This window comes from Fukomys damarensis, unplaced genomic scaffold (assembly GCF_012274545.1).
Source record: "Fukomys damarensis isolate Sample0158 unplaced genomic scaffold, DMR_v1.0_HiC HiC_scaffold_15, whole genome shotgun sequence".
In the NCBI taxonomy this organism is placed as follows: domain Eukaryota; kingdom Metazoa; phylum Chordata; class Mammalia; order Rodentia; family Bathyergidae; genus Fukomys; species Fukomys damarensis.
Window position 1 is genome coordinate 4,746,115 of NW_022900927.1, and position 22,542 is coordinate 4,768,656.

General features: G+C 45.3%; 1 protein-coding gene across 1 annotated transcript; it reads left to right on the top strand.

The window, feature by feature from the left end:
• Positions 1–216: 216 nt before the first annotated feature.
• Fam186b (family with sequence similarity 186 member B) lies at positions 217–20,574 on the top strand. The gene is made up of 7 exons (XM_019207431.2): positions 217–235; positions 1,621–1,846; positions 3,169–3,351; positions 6,539–8,162; positions 8,678–8,867; positions 14,810–14,979; positions 19,315–20,574. Exons 2-7 carry the CDS (start codon positions 1,729–1,731, stop codon positions 19,427–19,429), a joined length of 2,400 nt encoding a protein of 799 aa, XP_019062976.1. The 5' UTR covers positions 217–235; positions 1,621–1,728; the 3' UTR covers positions 19,430–20,574.
• Positions 20,575–22,542: the final 1,968 nt, after the last annotated feature.

Below are 22,542 nucleotides of genomic sequence, written 5' to 3' on the forward strand. Positions count from 1 at the left end.
GGAGGTAACCCGTGAGATAAGAGAAATACCCTTGTATTAGGGGCTAACGTAGAGGCTGGGGACTGATCTCGTGTTTACACAAGATTTTATTTCTGGGTCCTTGGGTGGGGGTGTCCTAGGATACTCACTCAGCAAACTGGTTTTTCAGACAGACATGAGTTCAAATTAACCTGTACTTGGCTTCTACAAGGTGGGCCAAGTCCTGCCACTCTGGGAAGGGAGAAGCCTTATACAGGTAAGTGGGCAGGAACTCCAGTACGGCCCATTGTGCTGGGTCTGAAGGGGGCAGGAAGGTGCCCAGATTTTTTTATTTTGGTACCAGGGATCGAACTCAGGACCTTGCACTTGTGAGGCAGATGGTGGCATCACTGAGCTAAACCTTTGGCCCTCAGACTTCTTGAATCAGGGTCTATTCTTGGCTGCCACAATTCCTTCAATTTAGTCCTGTGAGCATTCAGGAGTAATGGCCAAAGGTTTGGCTCATCCTGTACATAATGGGCCTCTGGTGCATTTTTAACTTGAGCCACTGATCCTGAAAGTTTCTTGTACTGAATTTTGAAATGCTTGCTGTGGATTTTTAATGAACTTTTTTCATTTTGAGACAGGATCTCACCATGTAGTTCAGGCTGGCCTTAAACTCAGTATGTAGCTCAGGCTGGCCTCAAACTTATGGTGATCCTATTGTTGGGTAGTTCCTTTAGAAATGGCTCACCAAACAAAAGTATTCCAGGTCCTTCTTGTCTCAAACAAAGAATTAGATGAGACAAGCCAAAAACGGTGTCAATGGTTTATTTGAAAATGAGGAGGGAAGGTTTAAGGGAAGAACTAGATCTACTGAGCAAACTTGGGCCAAAAGTAAAAGTACAACCTGGGTCTGGGAGACCAGGATGGGCTACCGTGAAGTCACAATAGTGGGAACTCTCAAGAAGTTCTACATATGGGGTCCTGGGATCTTGTAATTGACAGGTCCTGCTTATTTCTCCAGGCATCTTTGCCACACCCTACTGTCTGTATCAATCCTCCTGCCTCAACCTCCAGGGAGCTGGGATTACAGGCATGCACCAACATGCCCAGTGGTACCGGGCCTGCCTGGCAAGTGCAAGGTCCTGAGTTCAATTCCACGGAACAACAACAACAACAACAAAAAGAGCTAATGCTTTTGCTGTGTGCCAGGCACTGTTCTATGCACTTCATAAGAATTATTTAATTTAATCCCTACAAATACCCCATAAGCCAGGTGTGGTGGCACACATCTATAATCCCAGCACTCGGAGGCTGAGACAGGACTGCCATTAGTTAGACTACATAGTGAGTTCAAGGCCAGCCTGAACTACACAGCAAGAACTTGCCTCAAAAAACAAGAAACAAATACCCTGTGATATAAGTTCTATAATGATCTCTACTTTGCCAAAAAACAAAACAAAACCTCAGACCCAGAGAGGTTAATAAGTGATTTGTCTGGTTCTGCCACCTGCCTCGCAAGCGCAAGGGCCTGAGTTCAATCCCTGGTACTTGAAAAAAAAAAAAAAAAAAAAAAAAAAAAGAAAAAAGTGATTTGTCCAAGCATCTGGTTCCATAGTCTACACTGCTAAGCAATGCAATCTGCTGCCTCCCACATAGGATATTTCTGCCCAGCTCACAGACATCTTGAACAATGTCAATGGTGTCATCAACTGCTTCCAGGAAGAATCAGGATATGATTTAAAAGAAAAGACAAAATCTTACCAGATGGAGCAAAAGGGCAAGAAGAGATGCATCTTGCTAGAAAAAATTTCTTCCTTCTCCAAAGATGCTAAGACTAAAGAAAAGCACCTGTATGAAATCCTCCGTTGGTTGGGTGACTGGGGTGAGTCCGCAGGCCAGGTGCAGCCCTCAGGGTGGGTCCCTTCCTCTAAGACACTGGTCCCTGCTCACTCAGTCTCCTCCTTTCTCTCCCTGGGTCAGCCTTTGCTGGGAGGGGAGTGTGAGTGCTCAGAGGGACAGCAAAGGACACACTGCAAGGCTCTTTCCCAGGTGAAACGTTCCCCTACTCGTGTCACAAATGTCATCTCACCCCACAGGGCAAACATGTCCAAAATGTAACAGATCATGACATTAGCTGAGTATATAATGAAGCCTAGTCACAGGTCCATTATGATATCTCAAATTGTTTTCTTTTTTTTTGGTACCGGGGATTGAACTTGGGTCCTTGCGCTCGTGAGGCAGGGACCAGAACCACTGAGTTAAATCCCCGGCCCTTTTTCAGCAGGACAGAAACCGAATTCAGACCCATATGAGCCATTTAAGCGCTGAATGACCTTACTGCACAGGCACGGGTGCCAGCCACACTCAACTGGCACCACTGTTCGGGACGGAGCACGGGTTCACAGCCCCAAAGCCAAGTATTACCCCGCTCAGACCCGAGTGCTAACAGCCTGTGTGCGGGGAGGTGTGCGGGATCCCGAAGTGTCAGAAGAAGTGGGGATGTACCCTGCCTGCTCGCCCTGCAACTACCCAAGGAATTCTCAGTGCAGTGGTCTTCAGCTCCCCTCAAGAGCTAAGACAGCTGTTGGCTCTTCTTAGTTTATTCAACTGTCCAGATGATGGACACAGCAACAGGTACACAGAGCTGTAACAAGACAGACACGTGCCTGACTTTGTAGTACAGAAGTCGATGTCTAACGTGTATTTCTGTGTGGCAGGCCTCACATTAATGATTTCACATGTTATTATCTGATTTGATCCTCACCCAAAGCTTGCACAGGGAAGGAAACTACAAGTCCCCAGCAAGCTCCGAAGTTTTGGAGAAATGTTTGCTGTGGATTTTTAGTATCACTGAAATGAATAATCAAAACGAAAATCAAAACTAATGTGCAGGGGAGTAAGTGACATGCCCAATATCACATAGCTAGACTGCTATAACCCCTGAGCTAAAGAGCTGCTTGGGGCTCCCAAGAAGACAGGCTGCCCTTAGGTTGCACTTCTCACTTTATTATTTTTTGTGTGTGTGCATGCGTGTGTGTGTGTGTGTGTAACAGGGTCTCACTATGTAGTTGAGACTGCCCTGGAACTCACTATGTAGCCCAGGCTGGTCTCGAACTCACAGCGATCCTCCTGCCTCAGCCTCCCGAGTGCTGGGATTACAGGCGTGCGCCACCACGCCTGGCTCACTTCTCACTTCTTGTCCAGTTGACAGTCTGACCTACGAGATCAGGAACAGGAAGAGTGAGGACGAAGAGGAAGCCCTGAATGAATGGATTGAAGTAATAGAGAAAGTGTTACCTCTCTCCCTCATCACCACCAAAGGAGGCATAGAGTCTCTCATTTCCCTTTGCTCCACTGTCATTGAGGAACAAAAGAAAAGGTCACAAAGTAGGTTCCTGGAGCACCTGGGAGGGTGTGGCGTGGCACCGTAGCAGACTCCATTTCAGGGGAAGAAGGTACAGACTGGATCTGCAGGGGGTTTTCCAATTCTCCCTCATAGCAAGTACAGTCAGGCGTAGTGACACACACCTAGCATCCCAGCACTCCAGAGGCAGACACAGGAGGATCACGAGTTCAAGGCCAGCCTGGGTTACATAGTGAGACCCTGTCTCAAAACAAACACACAAACAAACAAAAAGTAAAAAGAAAGTAAAGTTGGGAGCTGGAGTGAAGACCAGCGTATTGAACCCAAGCTAAGCACTGAGCAGCTCTGAGCTGGCTCTCAGGGTGGGGATACAGAGGAAGTGGAGACATGTACCTGGAGGTGCTTCCTGGAGCTGGGCCAGATGTGGGTTGTGGGAAGAAGGCTCAGAGGCCAGGAAGGCTAGAGTCTATGGCCAGAGCCTGAGGAACACCCTTTCTCACTCCAAACCTATCTGCTGTGCCAGAAAGTTCGGTGAAGCTCAAACAGAGACCCTCTGGACTCTTCCTGATCATGGCTACTACCAAGGGAGTCAGTCAACAACATGACTGAACCTTGGAATTTTACTTTTATCCACACTGTAAGTGACCTGAGATTATCTAATTCCTGTATTTTGTGGAGGAAAACAGTGATGGTTAGAGAAGAGAAAGATACCACAAGAAAGCTCCTGGCAAAGCCAGGCCCCACATTTAGGTTTGTTTTACTCAAGAGCATGGATTTTGGAGTCATACAAATTTTATTTCCATCTCTTCTAATTTCTGGCTATGTAAATCTTGGCAAGTTACTTCATCTCTCTGAGCCTCGGTTTCCTTATACATAAAATGGCAAGGAGCCAGGCATGGTGGTACATGCTTGTAATCCTAGCACTGTGGAAGGCTGAGGCAGGAGGACAGCAAGTTTGAGCCAACTGGGCAACTTAATGACTTAGGGAAACACTGTCAAAAAGAAAAGAAAAGAAACAAACAAAAAAGAGGACAGTGCCTACTTGTAGGGTTTGGGGAGGCTTCCACAAGGCATGAAGTGTCTGATGCCTTGCCTGGAACATGCTCAGGACTCAATAAACAGTAGCTGCTGGGCATGGTGGTACACACTTAAAATCCCATTACTTAGGATGCTGAGGCAGGAAGATTAATTAAATACTATGAGGTAGATGCTCTGATTAGTCCCATTTTTCAGATGAGGAAACTGAGGCACTGAGACATTAAGAAATTTGCCAAGGCAAGTGGGAAAAATGAAGTTCAAACTCAAGTTCTGGTCTCAGAATCTAAACTTGGTGCTACTTACTGGGCCAAAGGGCAAAACTAGCTAGATACTAGATTGATCTCAGTATCATTTAATTTCCAGATCTCCTCTAGTCCCTCATGCATCCAAATTTAGCCACTGTGTTTTTTTTGCCAGTAATATTCAGTGAACACATATGCCAAGATAATCCCCCTATGAACTGTAGGTCCAGGGCAGAAGACTATGCCTATGATCAGCCCTTGAAGTACTGAGGCCTGTCAGTGGGGTTGAACACAGCACACACAATCTGTGCTTAGTACATTTTCCTGGGGAAAGGGTCAGCTGCTTTCATCAGGGTATCAAAGAAGCCTGCAACATTCTTCCCAAATGGAAAAAGATGTTAGTCTTTGTTATTGTGGTGGTGGTGGTGGTACTTGGTGGTCCTGGGGATTGAAACCACAGCCTTTGTCCTGAGATACATGCCCCTTAGTGAGACAGGATCTTATGAAGTTGCTGAGTTGCCAAGGCTGGGCTCAAATTTTTGATCCTCCTGCCTCAGCCTCCCAGAGTGGTGAGATTGCATGTGCACCAAGCCTGGTCAAGACCCTAGGCCGGCTGGCCTGCCTTCTTTCCTTCTGCCCTGCCCTGCCCTTCCCTTCCCTTCCCTTCCCTTCCTTTGGTAGTGGGGGACTGAACCCAGGACCACACTACCACTGACATATATCTCCAACCCCTTTTTATTCAGATTTTTTTTTTCTGAAAACAAGTCTTATTTAAATAAGGATTTAAACCAGGCGTGGTGGTGTACACCTGTAATCCCAGCACTTGGGAAGCTGAGTCAGGAGGATCACTGTGAGTTCCAGACCAGCCTGAGCTACATAGTGAGTTCCAGGTCAGTCTCAACTATGTAGTTAGACCCTGTCTCAAAAAACAACAACAACAACAAAAAAAAAACCCAAACAAATAAGTACTTAAATACATTACATAATTTAGTTCTTTATTTTGAGAGAGGGTCTCACTAAGTTGCCTAGGCAGAACTTGAATTTACACTCCTCCTGTCTCAGTCTCCCCAAGAGCTGGGATTATAGGCACGTGCTATCACACTCAGCTAACATTTGTAATTTTTAAAAAGAAAACAGGTGAGGACTCAGGAGGCTGAGGCAGAAGGATCCTGTGAGTTTGAGACCAGCCTAGGCTACATAGTGAGTTCCAGGTCAGTCTCAACTACATAGTGAGGCTCTGTCTCAAAAAACAAAAAACCAAAAATAAAAAAAAAAAAAAAAAAAAAAAAAAAAAAAAAAAAAAAAAAAACAAAAAACCCAAAAAAAAAGAAAGAAAGAAAGAAAAGAAAACAGGTGAATAGGCTGTCAGACTGTGATAGATCTCTACATGCACAGCGAAACACAGATATTGAGGTTGGAAAGTGGTACAACTAGAGAAATAATTCCAAATGTCAATACATTGTATACCTAAAATTTATGAATAAAAGTAATGAATTAAAAAAATAATTCTACCCCAGGAAAATGTGAGGGTCAAGAGCATAGTTGTTTTTTGTTTGTTTGAGACAGATCTTGCTATTTATCCCAGGTTGGCCTTGAACTCATGACAGTCCTCCTGCCTCAGCCTCCAAAGTGCTGGGACTACAGGGGTGCACCACCACACCCAGCCAGCAGTATACAGAACTGAGTCAAGTTATAGTGACCTCTCTGGGCTCAGCAGGTGCTGTGGAGCTGGCAGACCCAAGGGTGAGTGCTGCAAGCTCAGGCTCAGGAGAGTTCTCTGGGACAGACATCCTCAGCTCCTTATTTTTGCCAAATCCCCAAAGGATTAGATGAGCATTTTGGCCAAGTAGGGTCTGGAGAATCAGTATAATTCTTGGGATCCATAGGAATTTGTTGCTTTTTTTTTTTCCCCCCTCTCCACCTCTCCCAGTGCCCAAACACATCTTCTGGCAGGGCTGGAGGGAGAAAAGCCCACAAAAATCTTCACCCCACCTTCAGCCACTGAGCCCAGAACAGATGCTCCAGGACAAGCATGCCACCTGTACAAAGGTCTCCGAGGTGAAGTCCATGCTGCAGGAGCTCCTGTACTCCACCATGTTCATCAAGGGGGAGGTCAAGGCCATCAGATACATGTCCACTGTGGTAGAGAATCTCAACAAGGGCTTGGTCCTCCAGCACAAGGAGAACAGGAGCCTGGAAACCAAATACAAGTGCTTGCAAATAGAGATGGCCAAAGAGCTCAGCAGCCAGAGGCTGCACTTCCAGAAGTCCATCCAAGACCTTGAGAGCCAGAGGGATGCTCTCCTAAAGCGGGTAGCAATTCTATGGGCAAAGTGTCATGACCTCATCCTGACGAAGCATGCCCTGGAGTTCCAGCTGAAGAAGATTCAGATTGCTAGAAATCCAGCCAGAGACCCAGCTGAGGTGACTCCTGACTTCCCGCCCACCTCTGAGATAAGGACCCTTCCACAGACAGGAACAGTCATGGAGGAAGTGCGACAGGATCCCAGGGAGGAGGAACAGTTGATTTCACTTTCCTCAAGTCCCATTGCCAGTGGGGTGACACCTTCAGCATCCCAGCCTTTCTCCACCATGAGAATGCAGTCGAGCATCACAGATGTGTTTAAGGACACCGAGATCCTTGAGTCTATGTTATCACCCTCAGAAGGTGATACAAAATCAGAAAGACTGGTGGCAGAGGGCCAAATCCACAGGGACAAAGAACAAGGGGACCACTTCTCAGAGAAGGAAAGAGTCCAAATTAAGCCACATTTTCGGAAGCACCTATCCATAGGGAGCTCTGAGGAGGTGCCCTTGGAGAGCCAGGTGGAGCTCTGGGAAGAGGAACTCAGCTGGCAGAGGCAGAGGCAGCGGTGGCTGCAGGAGGAGGAGATGTGGCTGCAGCGGCAGAGAAAGTGGGTCCTGCTGGAGCAAGAGCACCAGGAGAAGTTGCAGCAGTGGGAGATGGAGGCAGCAACCAGGCAGCAGCAGCAAACATGGGCCTGGCCAGAAGAGGAACGACAGAGCCTGAGGAGGGAGCCAGCAGGACTGAGGGAAGACACTGAGAGGCTGATCTTTACAAGCACTAATTGGTGCAGGAACTTGGAGAAGGCAGAGCCACCCCTAAGCCGGGCCCAATCTGCTTGCCAAAGTAGGACGCCATACTTGCCCAGGTCCTCCCATAACCAGGAGCCCGGCCTGGGAAACCAGACAACCATGAGTTCAACTAAGTGTGCTCAGATGCCATGGGCCAGCCGTGTTCCCACCAAGTCCAAGAAATCTGCCTCCTTTCCTGTCACTAGGACATCCATCCGAAGGGCAACCCGGCCCTCTCTGCAGAGGTGCCCGGTCACCTCTAAGGAGATGTACCACATGGACATGGAGGCCCAGAAGAAGAACCTCCAACTCCTGAGTGGGGAGTCAAAGCTGGGGCTGCCACATTACCTGCGCAGCAAGGCCTTAGAGCTCACCACCACCACCATGGAGCTGAGTGCACACAGACTACACTGCCTGTGCCAGAAATATGTTCTCTACAGACACTTTGAGAGCCTCCGGTAGGTGCCCTGGCAGTCACCTGGCACTCACCACAGCCTCTGCAATATGAGGGCAGAACCAAAACCCAGTGGGAGAGAAGAGGTACAAAGTGTGCTAGGGAGAACTATCTAGGCTTGCACCAGGCCTCCTGAAGGAGGGGACAGGCAAAAGTCACCTGGCCTCAGGCCCTTGGGCAACCTTATGCAGGTGTGGGAAGCAGGGCATTTACATGTTTCTCTCCTTGTAGTGGGCTTTCTCTCCAAGCCTGCATCCTCCTTTCTTCCTCACTTTCTATAACCCTGTCTATACCTCACCTAATATGTGCCCCCCCATGTGCTTGACTTTTTCTTCTTGTTTCCAGCCCAGCCTTGAGGCTCCTAACTTGGTACCACTGCCCACTTCTCTGCTCCCTATTTTCTCCAGTCCTCACCAACTTTCATTTCTCTTCTTGTACCCCAAAGAATTTCACAAAACAGAGTCATCTCTGGAAGGAGGAGATGGCCCCTCTGCCTCCTAAATTGTTCTCTCTTCCCAGACAAGCAGTGATCAACCACGTGAAAGTCATGGGAGAAACAAGGACCTCCTACAAGGCCCTCCTAGATGTCTTCCTGGAAAATATTGACCGCCAGCAAAGGCTCAGGTTGCAGGCCTGGACGGACAAACAGAAGGAACTGGAGAAGCAGCACAGGGAGTGTTTGAGCAGCATGGTGACCATGTTCCCCAAGGTGGGTCTTCTGCCCAGCCACCTGCTGGGGGTGGGAAGCGGGGCGTCACTCCAGCCAGTAGGGAGGGCCACAGCAGGGGTGGCGCTGGGGCAGAGGATGCAGATGGGAAATGACAGCAGGTTAAAGCCTCTACCCAGGGAAAGGTGAAGGCAGGCTATGGCCTGAATGTAAGGGAGGGCAGCTTTCCAATCTGTATATATGGGGAGAGCAAGCAAGAAGGGGACCCTCAAAATGAGCTGTGGAAGAGAAGACTGTTAGGGAGGCTAATAGTTATCTCATAGTCCTGGGGTTCTCTGCCTGCTCTGATCAGTTCTGGTTACTCTCTAGGCTTGGGACACAGCCGTTATCTTTACCCTCTCTCTGGAGATACACTTTTTTCCCCCTCTGGAGTTGCTCCTTTGCTTTCTAGATTTAAGGTCTCTTTTTTTGTTTATTTTTTGAGACAGGTCTCCCTAAGTAGCCCAGTCTGGCCTTGAACCTGTGGTAGTCCTTCAGTCTCAGCCTCCCGAGTGCTGAGATTACAACAGAGGTGAATCACCACACCCAACCTCTGGGTCTCTTCTTTCCTGGTTCATGTTCTTGTTTTAGTGGAGCACTTCCTTCAGTCACTTCCTAACAAAGGGCGCATAGGAAATTAAGTCACTGAGACTCTCTATCTGAAAGTGCCTTCACTTATTAACTTACTCCCTACTGTAACACACTAACTCCTAATTAGTGGGTTGCCTGTGTACCTTAGACTCCATCTTCCCTCCCACCTTTGCTGACATTGTTAGGTTCTGATGCTTCTAGGTTCTAATGCTGTTAGACTACAAAGTCATTCTGAGATGTGATCCTTTGGGTTTGGCCTATTTTTACTCTCTCAGAGCAGATGGAGTCTCTCTGGGTCTTCACTGTTCCATAATTTCATAATAATGTGCTTGATCTGGACCTATTTTTGTCCACTTTGTTGGGCATTTAGTTAGCCATTTCAGTTTGGAAACATATGCTCTAGTTCTGCAAACTTTTTTTCAAATTCTACATTAGATCAGCAAACTCCAAGTGTGGTCTGCTGACCCATGGAAATCCCGAGTCTAACCTTTTCAGCAGCATATATTTATTTATAATAAACCTTATTGTGTATACATGATATTACAAGATGGATATATATGGTAAAATTGTTACTACAGTGAAAAATTAACATATCTATCTCTCACATAATTATCCCCCCCACAATAGCAGTTATAATCTACCCATTTGGCAAAAAATCCTGAATACAAGCTGGGGATGGTGGTATACACCTATAATCCCAGCACTTGGAAGGCTGAGGCAGGATGACTTCAGTTCAAGGGCAACCTGGGCTACATAGTGAGTTACACAGTGAAACCCTGTCTCAAAAAAAAAAAAAAAAAAAAAAAAATCCTGAATACCATCCACTATTTTTTTTTCCTCATTGAGTTTACTGGTACATTTTAGGATACAGTACAGTTACAGTAATCATTGGGATCTTATACCTTTACATGACAGGTCCTGGTTCTCATTTTTTTCCCCATAACCCTGCCCTCCCTTCACCCCCTCCTCCCTTCCCTATTTACAAAAACTTTGTTTCCATTTTTTTCTTTTTCTCATATTTTTTCTTTTCCCTTATTATCTTTCCTTTACCCTTCCCACTTCCCCTACACTTTTAGCACTTTTCTTCCTATTTCACATTGTCAATTATACCATTTGGATCTTTTTTTTGGTACCCGGGATCGAACTCAGTCAGGTCCTTGTGCTTGTGAGGCAGGGAGCGGAACCACTGAGCTAAATCCTCCACCCCATTTGGATCTTATTTACACTTTTACTTTTTCACACCAGAGACACTGTTTGGTATTTACACATGTGTGACTTATTTATTTCACTAAAGAGTATGAGCATCCACTATTATTAACTATAGACCTCATGTTGTGTACTTTAGGTCCGTAGACTTGTTCATCCTTCACAAATTTGCTACTTTGCATCCTTTTACCTTTATCTCTCCATTTCCTGCCCTATATCCTATCCCTGGTAATAACTGTTATTTTCTATCTCTGTGTATTTGTCTTTTGTTTTTTTATTTACATACAAATAGTACATGATCATGTACTATTCTTGTGTCTAGCTTATTTCACTTAGCATAATGTCCTCCAGGTCCATGCATGTTATGATAAATGGCAGGCTTTCTGGGGGGCCTGGGGAATGTGGCTTAGTGGAACTTAGCCCATCTGTGGGCTCAATCCCCAGAACTATACACACAAAAAACAATATTTCTCTTCTAAGTCTGAATAATATTCTGTTTTGCACACACACACACCCCTAGGCTGTTTCTATACCTTGGCTCTTGTGACAAGTACTTCAGTGAACACAGGAGTGCCAAGATCTTTATGGAATCGGTGATTTTATTTTCCTTGGGTACATAACGAGAAGAGGGATGGCTGCATCATTTTTAATGCTATTTTTAATTTCTTTAGGAGCCTCCATACTATTTTCCATAATGGCAGCTCCAATCCACACTCCCACCAACAATGTACAAAGGTTCCCTTTTCTCTTACACACCTGCCACTGACCCTTGTTGCCAACACACTCCATGCCATGTTGTGGCCTGAATACTCACTTGATTCCTTTCTCTCAGGGATCACTGACTCCCTAGCCCATGGCCCATGGGTTGAATACCCCTGGTCTACAACAACAAATTAGAGTCTCATTCTCTCACTCTGTGCAAGGGCCTACCTTTATCTTTCTATATCCTTGCTAAGAACTCACATCCTTTCCCTCTCCAACTGACAAATGACACCAGGAAAGACTGCATTTTTTCAAACCTATCCTTTTTCCTTGCAGTATTCAATAAGGTAACCATCCCCATCCAAACTGTGACCTGGTTCTCACATTCACATATCAAGTGCATCTTGACTGAATCCCAACGTGGTCCAGTTTTGCCACTGTATTCCCCATTCAGGGATACTAGGCTCAGCATCCAAGAGCAATGAGAAAGTAACCCCCTGGACTGGGGATGTACCTCAGTGGTAGTGTGCTTGGTGAGCATGCACAAGGCCCTAGATACTGGAGACAAAACTGAGGGATTTTGCTCTGGGCTACATCCCCAGCCCTGTTTTATTTCTTTTATTTTTAGCCAGGGTTTCACTAAATTGCCCAGGCTGGATTCAAGTTTGAGATTTTCTTTCCCTGGCCTTCCATAGTCCTAAGATTACAGGTGTGAGCCCCTGGTTTGCTTGAAATTTCAGACATTTAAAATGGATCCAAAACAATACAGATTTTTTTTTCCTGTATTAAGGATTGTTATGGCTTATATCTAGATGTCCCCTCAAAGCCTCATCCAGTCATAGGTGGTGCTTTCTGGAGGTGGCTGGAGCTAGGACGTATGATGTTAGGTCTGAGAATGTGATACTGGAATTGATGCATGATGTGATGCTAGGATTAAGGCTGCCCAACCATGGGTATGACTGCTACCTACCCTAAGGATGGGTAGCCTGGATAGGATATAAGGAACAGAAAGAGGGTCACCAACAGTAACTTGTTGCTTCTTCGCTGCTTCTCTGCTTTGCTGCCTTCTGCCCACCATGACCTGTTTTTTCTTTGTGATGCCCCTCTGCCATGCCACCCTGCCTTGGAGCCAGCCAGCTAGCTATGAACTGAAACATTTACAAACTATGAACCAAAATATACCTTTCCTCCTTTGAGTGTTGTATATTTTGTCTCAGTGATGAGAAAAGTAAGACAGGGATCAAACCCAGGGGCACTCTACCACTGAGCTACATCCCAGCCCTTTGTATTTTTTATTTTGAGACAGTCTCACTAAGTTGCTGAGATTTTAGGCATGTGTTACCACACCCAGCTAGTGCAGGAATTGAAAACAAACAAACAAACAAACAAACATCAAAACCCATGGGCCAAGGAGATGATAGTTAAAAGTTTGGAATAATGGAATGAAAAACTTCTATCTCATGTCCTTGTGAACTCTTTATTATATACAGTCATGCGCCACATAACAATGTTTCTGTCAGTAATGGATCAAATACATGACAGCTGTCCCATAAGATTAGAATGGAGTTGAAAAAATTTCTATTCCCTCATAATGCCCCAGCAGGCAGCATCACTCACGTTTTTCCTAGGAGGCAGATGTAAACAAAACTACTGAGCTGGCAATCATACAAACTACAGCACATAAAATTACTGACAGTACATAATTACTGGTCTCTATATTTACTATGCTATACTTTTTGTTTTTTGTTTTGTTTGGTACTGGGGATTGAACTCAGGACCTTGTGTTTGCAAGGCAGGTGGCGGAACTGAGCTAAATCCCTGGCCCACTATGCTATACATTCATTGTTACTTCAGAGTATACTCCTACTTGTAGAAATTGACTATAAAGCAGTGTGCCATGTTAAGCCTACAGCATCATACATCCTGTTTCTACCATTTCTCATGATTGCATCAAGAGGCCTTGCCAGTTGACTGCCTCACACCATCTAGACTGATGAATACATTCACTCTATGTTTGCAAGATGATGAAGTTGCCTAGAGACGCACTTCTCAGAATATGTCCTGTTGTTAAGCAACATAGAACTATCTACAGATTTAGCTTCTCTGACATCTTAGTTTGCTCATCATTATTTTGCTTACTTTCCAGATTTTCTATGACCAAAGAGAAAACAGAAATTAACCCAAAAAATAAAAATGCATACCCTTTGGGGATATTAATAATTTCATCCCTATTATACAAGCATTGAATTTACATACACACCCATCTTTTACATGGCAGGAATAGCCCTTTGCACTACTCATGAGGATTGGACCGCCTATTAGATTCGTCATTTACAGATTCTTCAGTACAACTGTGTGGAATAAGTAGCCTTTTGCTCCAATTAAGAGGCTCAGGAAGGCTTGAAAAAGGAGGCTAGTTCAGTGTCCTCTGCTTTTCCCCCAGGTCCCAGGGACAGAGAAGCAGTAAAGACTGAGGTGTTCCGTGGGGGATGGCTGGGAGTTTGGAGGGATTGGAGAGTCATGCAGCAGTGACTCACCTGCTGGGATGTGCCCTGGGACTGGGTAGGGCGTTTCCCTCCTGTTCTGTGTGTGTGTGTGTGTGTGTGTGATTGATTGATTGATTTTGGTACTGGGGACCACACTTGGGACCTTGAGCTTGCAAGGGAGGCAGTAACACCACTGAGCTAAATCTCCGGCTGTTGTGTGTGTGTTTGAGACAGGGTCTCACTATGTAGTTTAGGTTGGTCTTATACTTGAGCTACGTAGCCTAAGCTGGCCTCAAACTCACAGCAATCCTCCTGCCTCATCCTCCCAAGTGTTGGGATTATAGGCATGTGCCACCACACCTGGCCTGAGCATTGTATCGAGCAGCCAAGTCCTGAGTGTGGGGAGGCAGCATCCTAAGGGATTGAGTCCAAGTGCTGGCAACAGGCTGTGGGAAAAGCTTCAGCCATGGAGGTTCTCTTAACTTAATACATAGTACCTGTATCTGTCCCGAGAATCTGCTGTTGCTGACATGACTTGCTAAGTTAGTTTGGGGGTTGAGAAACAATGAGATCATATAACAATTCTTTGAGTGTCTATCCTCCAATTCCTTGCCCAGTACTAAGAGTTGGGTTTGGTGAAAACCTACATTGCCCTTCAGATTCTACTTGGCCCCTTGCCATGACCCCTGCAAGTGTCTCACAGATTCCAGCTGACTTGGTTTCCTTTAGTTTTCTTCCTTTTGCTTCACTGATTGCCTAGATTCTTCATAAAAAAGGAGAAAACAGGAACTAGCTCATCCCCCAGGTCCCAGGGGTTTATAATTGGAGGAATGCCTTGGTGCCTATCCTCTCCACTCAGCCCTGAGCCCAGCAGGGGACCAACACCTAGGTGAGGTCTTTTCCTGGCCTACAGAAGGATGACTTCTTGTCTTCCTGATACCACTTTGCTGGTTCCTTTAGCTCTGCCTGGAGTGGAATGTTCACCTAAACATCCCTGTGGTCATCTCCTCAAAGCCAAAGAAAAGCAAGTCACCCCTAGCCTTACGCCGGCGGATCCATTCCAGCAATCCCACTTGCAAGCAATCTTTTCTACCCAGTCAACTGAAATGTGTGCCCTTGTGGTCACCCAGGTATGTGCAGAGAAGCTGAGAGAGTAGCCAGCTGGATGGGTGGGAGGCAGAAAGCACACAGATCATTCCATGGGCTGCCAGGTCCCTGCCCAGCCCTGACACATGGGCCAGGGTGGGATGTGTGGCAGTGTGTGCTGCAGGGGGTTAATTAGCCTGTGTTTCAAACTATGCAGTTGAAAGACTGAGAGCCCACAGCCAAAAAGCAAGCATTTCTATCCTGAGCATCAACCTGGCTGCTGCCATTGGTTTGTCCGTATAAATAAGCCTGATCCTTCCCACTGTGTAACCCCCAGGCTCAGAGACACTGAGAGCTTCTGGGAAGCCAAGCAGAGCCACATCCACACCCATTCCAGCATGCGCTGGCTCGGGGCTTCAGCCCAAGGGGATGTGCCTGGAAGGAAGCACAGGGTACTCTGGAAGCCTCTTACAGAAGTTTTTCAGCAGGAAGCGCTTCAGGGAAGTAAGCAAGTTGGGGAGAGGACAGGTGACAAACTATTTGAGAAGGGAAAAAACAAAGCTATGTCCTGGGTCTTGTGGCCCTGGAGAGCTGGTGGCTTTTCAGTCTAAGCCTTGGTCTTTTTTGGTATTCCCTCTACCCTCCACCCTCAGCCAACAGGGGAACCACACAGAGGCCATCTGGAAGGCTGATGTGGCCTCCTCTAGTCACCCAATAGAGAAAAAGACACCCACCAAGTTGTCCTGGGACCAGCTAGGGGGATACCCAGATATGCCCTGGCCGTTGGCACTGGATGAGCATTCCTCCTACCAGGGAAACTTGATGTCACTCAAGGCCCAGTAAGGTGCAAGGCCAGGCGCTTAATCTGGGATTCCCAGAGACCTAAAGGGCAGGCACACTATCCCTCTCCAACAGCCCAGGCAATCTCTCCAGTCCTTAGCAATGGCTTCAGTTATGGTGTCATATTAGACAAGAGATTCTAGCCAGGCGTGGTGGCTCACGCCTGTAATCGCAGCACTCGGGAGGTGAGGCAGGAGGATCACTATGAGTTCGACACCAGCCTGGGCTATACAGTGAGTTCCAGGTCAGTCTCAACTATACAGTGAGACCCTGTCTCAAAAAACAAAACAACAACAACAACAAAAAGACAAGAGATGCTAACCTGCCTCATCCATTCAGCGGCCATCAGCTCAGGTCCCAGGCCAACATTACTTCAGTTCTCTCAAAGGACTTCCATAGTGCTGAGATCACCTCAGGGGTTTTGCCTTCACACTTGTTTTCAGGGCTGCACATGAATTTCTGAAGAGGTCTATTTTGCCCTTGAGAGAGCCAGGTGGAGGGTTGGAGACACTGAGAGACCATGAATCATGAGATAAACCTGGGACTTGTACCTGGGCATATCTTTCTGGTTTTCATTTACAAACTGCCTTCAGGAATTGTTTCTGTGAGCAGTAGCTAAAAAAAGGGCCACAGCACACAGTCAGTCAGCAGGAAGCTTTTCTATTTCGACCAGGCTCCACTCTCCTTTACCTTTCTTGGCTTGAAGATATACTGAAGATCAAAACTATTTCAAGAGATCTTTCTTTCCTTTTTTCTTTAAATTTTATCTTGGGGGGGTACCAGTGATCAAACTTGGATCCTTGAGCTTGTGAGGCAGGAGGTGGAACCACTGAGCTAAATCCCTTCACCACCCCCAATTTTAAAATTGAAGTGAGGGTCTTCACACTGAGCTACATCCTCAGCCTTATTTATTTTTACGTATTTATTTATTTGTGATTGCAGTAATGGGGATTGAACTCAGGGCCTTTGCATTCGGTCCTTTTAAAATTTGAGACGGAGTCTCACCAAATTGCTTAAACTGGGCTCAAGCTTATGCAGTTCCTGCCTCAGCCTCCCTAAGTGCTGTGATTACAGGCATGGGCCACCACACCCAGCTTCAAGGGACCTTTCCAAGTCTCTCAGCTTCTTGTGATCCTGACCCTGACTCAATTCAATATCTCTGACAGAGACAGGGACCTGATGGCTGCCAGTCTAACACAATCAGAACCAAGAACTGTAAGACGCTAGTGCTGCTCCATCCGCCCAGTGGAGACCTGGGGGAGACAGGCTGTCAGAGCAGCGGCAGAGAAGGCCAGGCCCTGGCTGTGCCTCTATCTGAAATGGGCCTGAACACCCTCCTGGACTCAGTACAATAGCCCGCTTAGTCCCAGTAGCCTTCCAAGGGGGAATGTGTATGTTTTGTTAGTTGATTTGGATATAACTAACAGAATTGAGAATAACCAGAAAAATATGACAGGAAAGCTTGAAAAGTCAGTCACTGGGGGCTCCACCCAGCTGAGGTCCTCCCATGTGGTGTTCCCACTCTGTAGGCTCCTTGTGTCTCTTCTCTGCGACCCTGCTCAGCTTCCATCAGAGTCTGGGGGCCACCCCTTTGTTCTTCCCCCAAGTGTGCACCCTCTACTTGACCTCAAGCACCCATGACATTAGTATCTTTCTGAAAATGTAAGAGGATAATGGACAAAGGGGTTCACAATGAATAGAACACAGCAGCAACCCTTTTATCACCAGCTATCTTTGGTATAACATGCAAAATTCTAAGATTCCTGCATGCCTCAAGTAGAGCTGTTCCACCCACACCCAGGCCTCCAGTGAAATCTCAGCTGCAGGCTGAAGCACTTATCAAAATATTGTTCCCTGCAAAGACAGCTTCCCCTTTCTACAGGAATTTAGATGAATACACTTTTCTTCACCCCCTTTCCACCTCTATACAAGTTTACTCAGTTTATCCCACGACCAGGTGTAGAGGCAGCCCTGCTTCTTCTGTCTCCCACATCTGTACTCCACACGAGTCAGGTTGCTTCTTCATGCTTTGTTTCAGGCATTTCCTGTGTTCTTTAGGAACTGTTAATCATATGGAAAGGTCTGCGGAGTCTAACACAAGTTCTTGCTCACTACCCAGGCTGCTGCCACCTCAGAGTTGGTGGTCATACTCCTTTCCACGAATTCTCTGTCTACCTGGCCTCCTGAGATACACATTGCTTTCACTCCCAAAAGAGCATCTTCTTTTGCCACCTGCTTCTGGCCCACCAGGAATCTTCACACCCACTGCTGCATGGGTTGCCGTCACTTACCTCTCTGTGGTCCTGAGCTTACTAGCTACTCTGGCCATACTGCCTGGTTCACAGCATTTATAGTCTTTAGAATGGGGGAACCAATCTCATGCCGATTGCACCATCCTGGCTCGCCTGCCACTGGTAGCCTGAATTATCTCCAAAGGGGTACTCATCTTTCTTCTGGTTTGGGACATGACTGTGTCCTTCAAAACCCAGCAGCCCCCTTTCTCCATGATCTTTTTCTGCTGTCTTTAAGCACTGTCCCTTGGCTGACTGGTAGGACAGCTGTGTGTGTCTACTTACATCAAACACCCTGCAGCTGGAATCTTGGCCTCTACTCCAACTCCCTTCTTTCCCTTGCTCAGGTCCATTCCTCACAGCTAATATGCTGGTCCCCATGAGCCCACTGAGATGCCCAAGAACAGACACTCACACAGACATCCCCATGCAGGAGATAGACAAGAGCTTATCACTTGTCTGGGAAAGAGATGAACCACTGGGGATTTAGCTTAGTGGCACCATGCCTGCCTGGCAAGCACAAGGTCCTGAGTTTGATGGCTGGTACTTCAAAAAAAAAAAAAAAAAAAAAAAAAAAAAAAAAAAAAAAAAAAAAAAAAAAAAAAAAAAAAAAAAAAAAAAAAAAAAAAAAAAAAAAAAAAAAAAAAAAAAAAAAAAAAAAAAAAAAAAAAAAAAAAAAAAAAAAAAAAAAAAAAAAAAAAAAAAAAAAAAAAAAAAAAAAAAAAAAAAAAAAAAAAAAAAAAAAAAAAAAAAAAAAAAAAAAAAAAAAAAAAAAAAAAAAAAAAAAAAAAAAAAAAAAAAAAAAAAAAAAAAAAAAAAAAAAAAAAAAAAAAAAAAAAAAAAAAAAAAAAAAAAAAAAAAAAAAAAAAAAAAAAAAAAAAAAAAAAAAAAAAAAAAAAAAAAAAAAAAAAAAAAAAAAAAAAAAAAAAAAAAAAAAAAAAAAAAAAAAAAAAAAAAAAAAAAAAGAGACAGAGAGATTAACTGTGGTGGGGAGAAAGAAACATGGATAGGTAGGAAGGAGCAAAGAAGAATGAGGGATGGAAGAGGAAGTGTCCTGTGAAAATAAGACAAAAGGCAGATTCACAAGAGAAGCAGAGCCTCTGAGATTTTACAGAAACATGTTCAGCAGTTCCACATTCAGATCAAGTCTCTGAACTTAGCCTCAGGAAGTGCTCAGGTAGGCTGGTTCCATTCCAGGGCCTTGTCTCAATAGTTCCCCTACCTGAAACTGTATTAACTCTTTCACAGTGCCTCCGTGACCCAGAGGAAGGAATGCCAGGAACCCACAGAGGAGCCAGCTGAGCTTGTCTGCAAAAAGTTGAGCCAGTCACTCCCTAGAACCCTGCAAAGCCAGAAGGAATGAAACAGGAACAGTTCCAGTCTCCACTCCACCCCTTAACTAGTGATTCTCAAACTTCAGGGTGACTAAAAAATCACACGGGGACTTGTTCCAAATGCAGATTCCCAGCTGGTGCTTTTAAACAAACACTGGGTGTTTCTAAATAATCCTAGAACTTTGAATAACATTTTTTCTCCATTAGTCCCCAAACCGTACATTTTTAATAAAACAGAGATTACATCTATTTGTGGAAACCCATACTTCCTTAACTCATTTTTGGAACCTAGCCCATAACCACCTTGACATGGAGCTGGGCACGGATCAGAGGACCGTCCAAGTGTTGCCTCTACCCTCGCAGAGCTTGTGTGTGCACAAACCAAACACTCTCTACAGCCAGAGATGAATTTTGGCCTCTAACTGCCTGGCTCTCCCCTTGCTCAGGTCCATTCAAGGGAGCCAACAAACTGAAACAGCCATCATTAGTGCCTTGGCACAAAGTCAGTATAATTCTTCATTTAATCAAATGACTAACTGGCTACCAGTGATTATCATGACAGCTCAGAAGATAAGAACAAAAGGAGATGTCAATCCAAGTCAGGGCCAGGTGAAATGCATGTGTGTCTGAGTCGTGGTGACAAAGGTAGATGAAATCGAGACACAGAGGTTCCAAATCCAGACAGTATGGGCTACAGAAGCTGTGTGTGGCAGTTACACGTCAGTTCAGTGACGATGCTGCTTTGGTTACTCCATGTGTGGCACCATTCATGCCCTTCCTCCCCGTCTCTGGCACACGGCTCCCTGCCTCATTCCTACGGAGTCTCCCTGACCCGCTTCTCTACTCACCCAGCACACTCGGCCTAGGGACCAGACGTGACAAGTAGGAAATGGCCCTGTCCTCAGAGAGCACATATCCAGGCTCTTTCTCAGAAACGGTGCCCATCTTTGCTTCCAGTCTAAAGTTGGGACTCCGGGAAGAGGTAGGAAATGAACATCTGGTGCTATGGATGACATCAGGAGGATTTAATATCTTCACAGCACAAGGGTGCCTGGCCCAGGGAGGAGGGTGAAGGCTTTCTGACGCAGGCTGCACCCAGGGGTCAGCTGTGGCAGTGAAGGGCTAGCTCCAGCTTCTCAGGTCTCAGGCTCACTCTTATGGGGAGGCCTCATCCCACTCACATCCAACATATGCCTTTATATTAAATGTAGTACTTTCAATAATTTCAAAGGACTTTTACAACTATGCTTTGGAAATTAACCAGCTATGAGTAAGTTATTTAATGGCTGTGACTTCTCTGCAATTATCATGCACAGAGATGAAATTTAACAAGTTTTATAAATGTATTGAGTATATTAAATTTGACAGTGAGTAGAAGCAGCAAAATGTTTTATAAACATTTTATATAGACTTTAATATTTTGACACCAATGGTATTTTTAAAGGTTTCACATGTTTCCATAGGCTCTTGGCACTGTGCTTAAACTGTCTGGTGGCTAACCCTGCCCTAGTGACGAGGACTCTGACTTTTTGGTATCTTCTAGCAAGTTCTCTGGCAAACAAGCAATGTCTAACACATTCTTCTTTTGCTTTGCCAACAATTTCATCTCCTTGAAGGCACAGAAGCCCTGGGTGGGCCAAGCTATGAAGCCAAGAAGGTTGGAAAACAGGGATAGATATATCTATCTATCTATAGATAGATATATCTATATCAGAAGACTATATCACCTAGTGACATCATAGTCATCTTAATTTATATAGATACAACCTGTGTGATGTTGACACAATGACAAAATTTTCTAACATATTTTGTAGAATGTATCCCCATTGTTAAGTAAATAAATTATATATTCTATATATATATGGTGTTTTTCTAGCGGCAAGGTTTACTGATACTATGGGAGGCTGACTTGAAAAAGTCAGATACAAGACGAGCATCGTTTCATGACCAAAGGTGTTCTCTTTTTAAAAAGAGGCAATGTGCATGGCTGAAATGTGGCAACAGGAGGCCGGGGACTGTGAGGTAGCTATCTAATACTCTGCAGAATCTAGCCTAGTGGAAAAGGTGAACACTACCATGAATAAATGGCACAGTCTGAGTAGAGTAGTAGTGCATACCTGTGATTCCAACTACTCAGGAAGCTGAGGTAGGAGTACTGCAAGTTTAAGAAAAGACAGAAAAAGGGGAGAGAGAGGAAGAAAGGAAGAAAAGATGAAAATGTTAGAAATAAAAAAACTAATCAGAGATAAAGAATTCCTTTGACAGGATTATCAGTAAACTAGGCAAAAGAAAAGGGGAAAAATTCATGAACTTGAAGCTAGGACAATAGAAATGAGCTGAACTCTAACACAAAGGGAGTAAAAACAACCCCAAGACTAAGCACCCAAGATGTGTGGAACAATGTCAAATGTTCTGACACGTGATCAAAGTCTCAGAGGGAGAAGGGACATGGGATATTGGAAGAGAAAATCACTGAGAATTTCCCAAATTAATGAAATACAACAAATCTTAGATCCAAGGAGCTCAGAGAATCTCCTCAGAGCAATACAAGGAACACGCTTAAGCATAGCATAGTGGAACTGCTGAAATCAAATATAAGAGAACTTCTTGAAAATACCCAGAAAGGAAAAGAAGCTCTATGGAAAAGAAAGAAAGAAAGCAGCCTTCTCATCAGAAATTTTGCCAGCCAGATTGTTTCTGAGGTCCAGCCATTTTCCTGTCTTACCCAGCCTCCTTCTAGGAAATTCCCCTTTTCAGAGGTTGATACTGGCCAAGGCAGGCTTCTGTTACCTGCAAACACTGACTGGCTGGAATGTAACAATGATGAAGCTGAGCAGCCTCTGACGGGGTATGGGCTCTCCAGTGCTCCACAGGTGCTAGCCTCCGCCCCATTCTCCTGCCTCAGCTTCCCCAGTGCTGGGATCAGAGGCATGCGCCACCACGCACATCTCAGCCATCCACATACTGTGAGGCCCCAAACTGGCTAGCGGCTTCATGGCCCATTACAGACTATTTATTTGTTGGGACTACTGTCTCTCAAGGCAGGCCTTGGGATCTGCCTGTTGCCCTAGATTCTTCCCCCGGAGCTGACTAGCCCAGCAGAACCAAAGCCTGAGTGCCTGAGCTCTGCCGAGGCATGCTC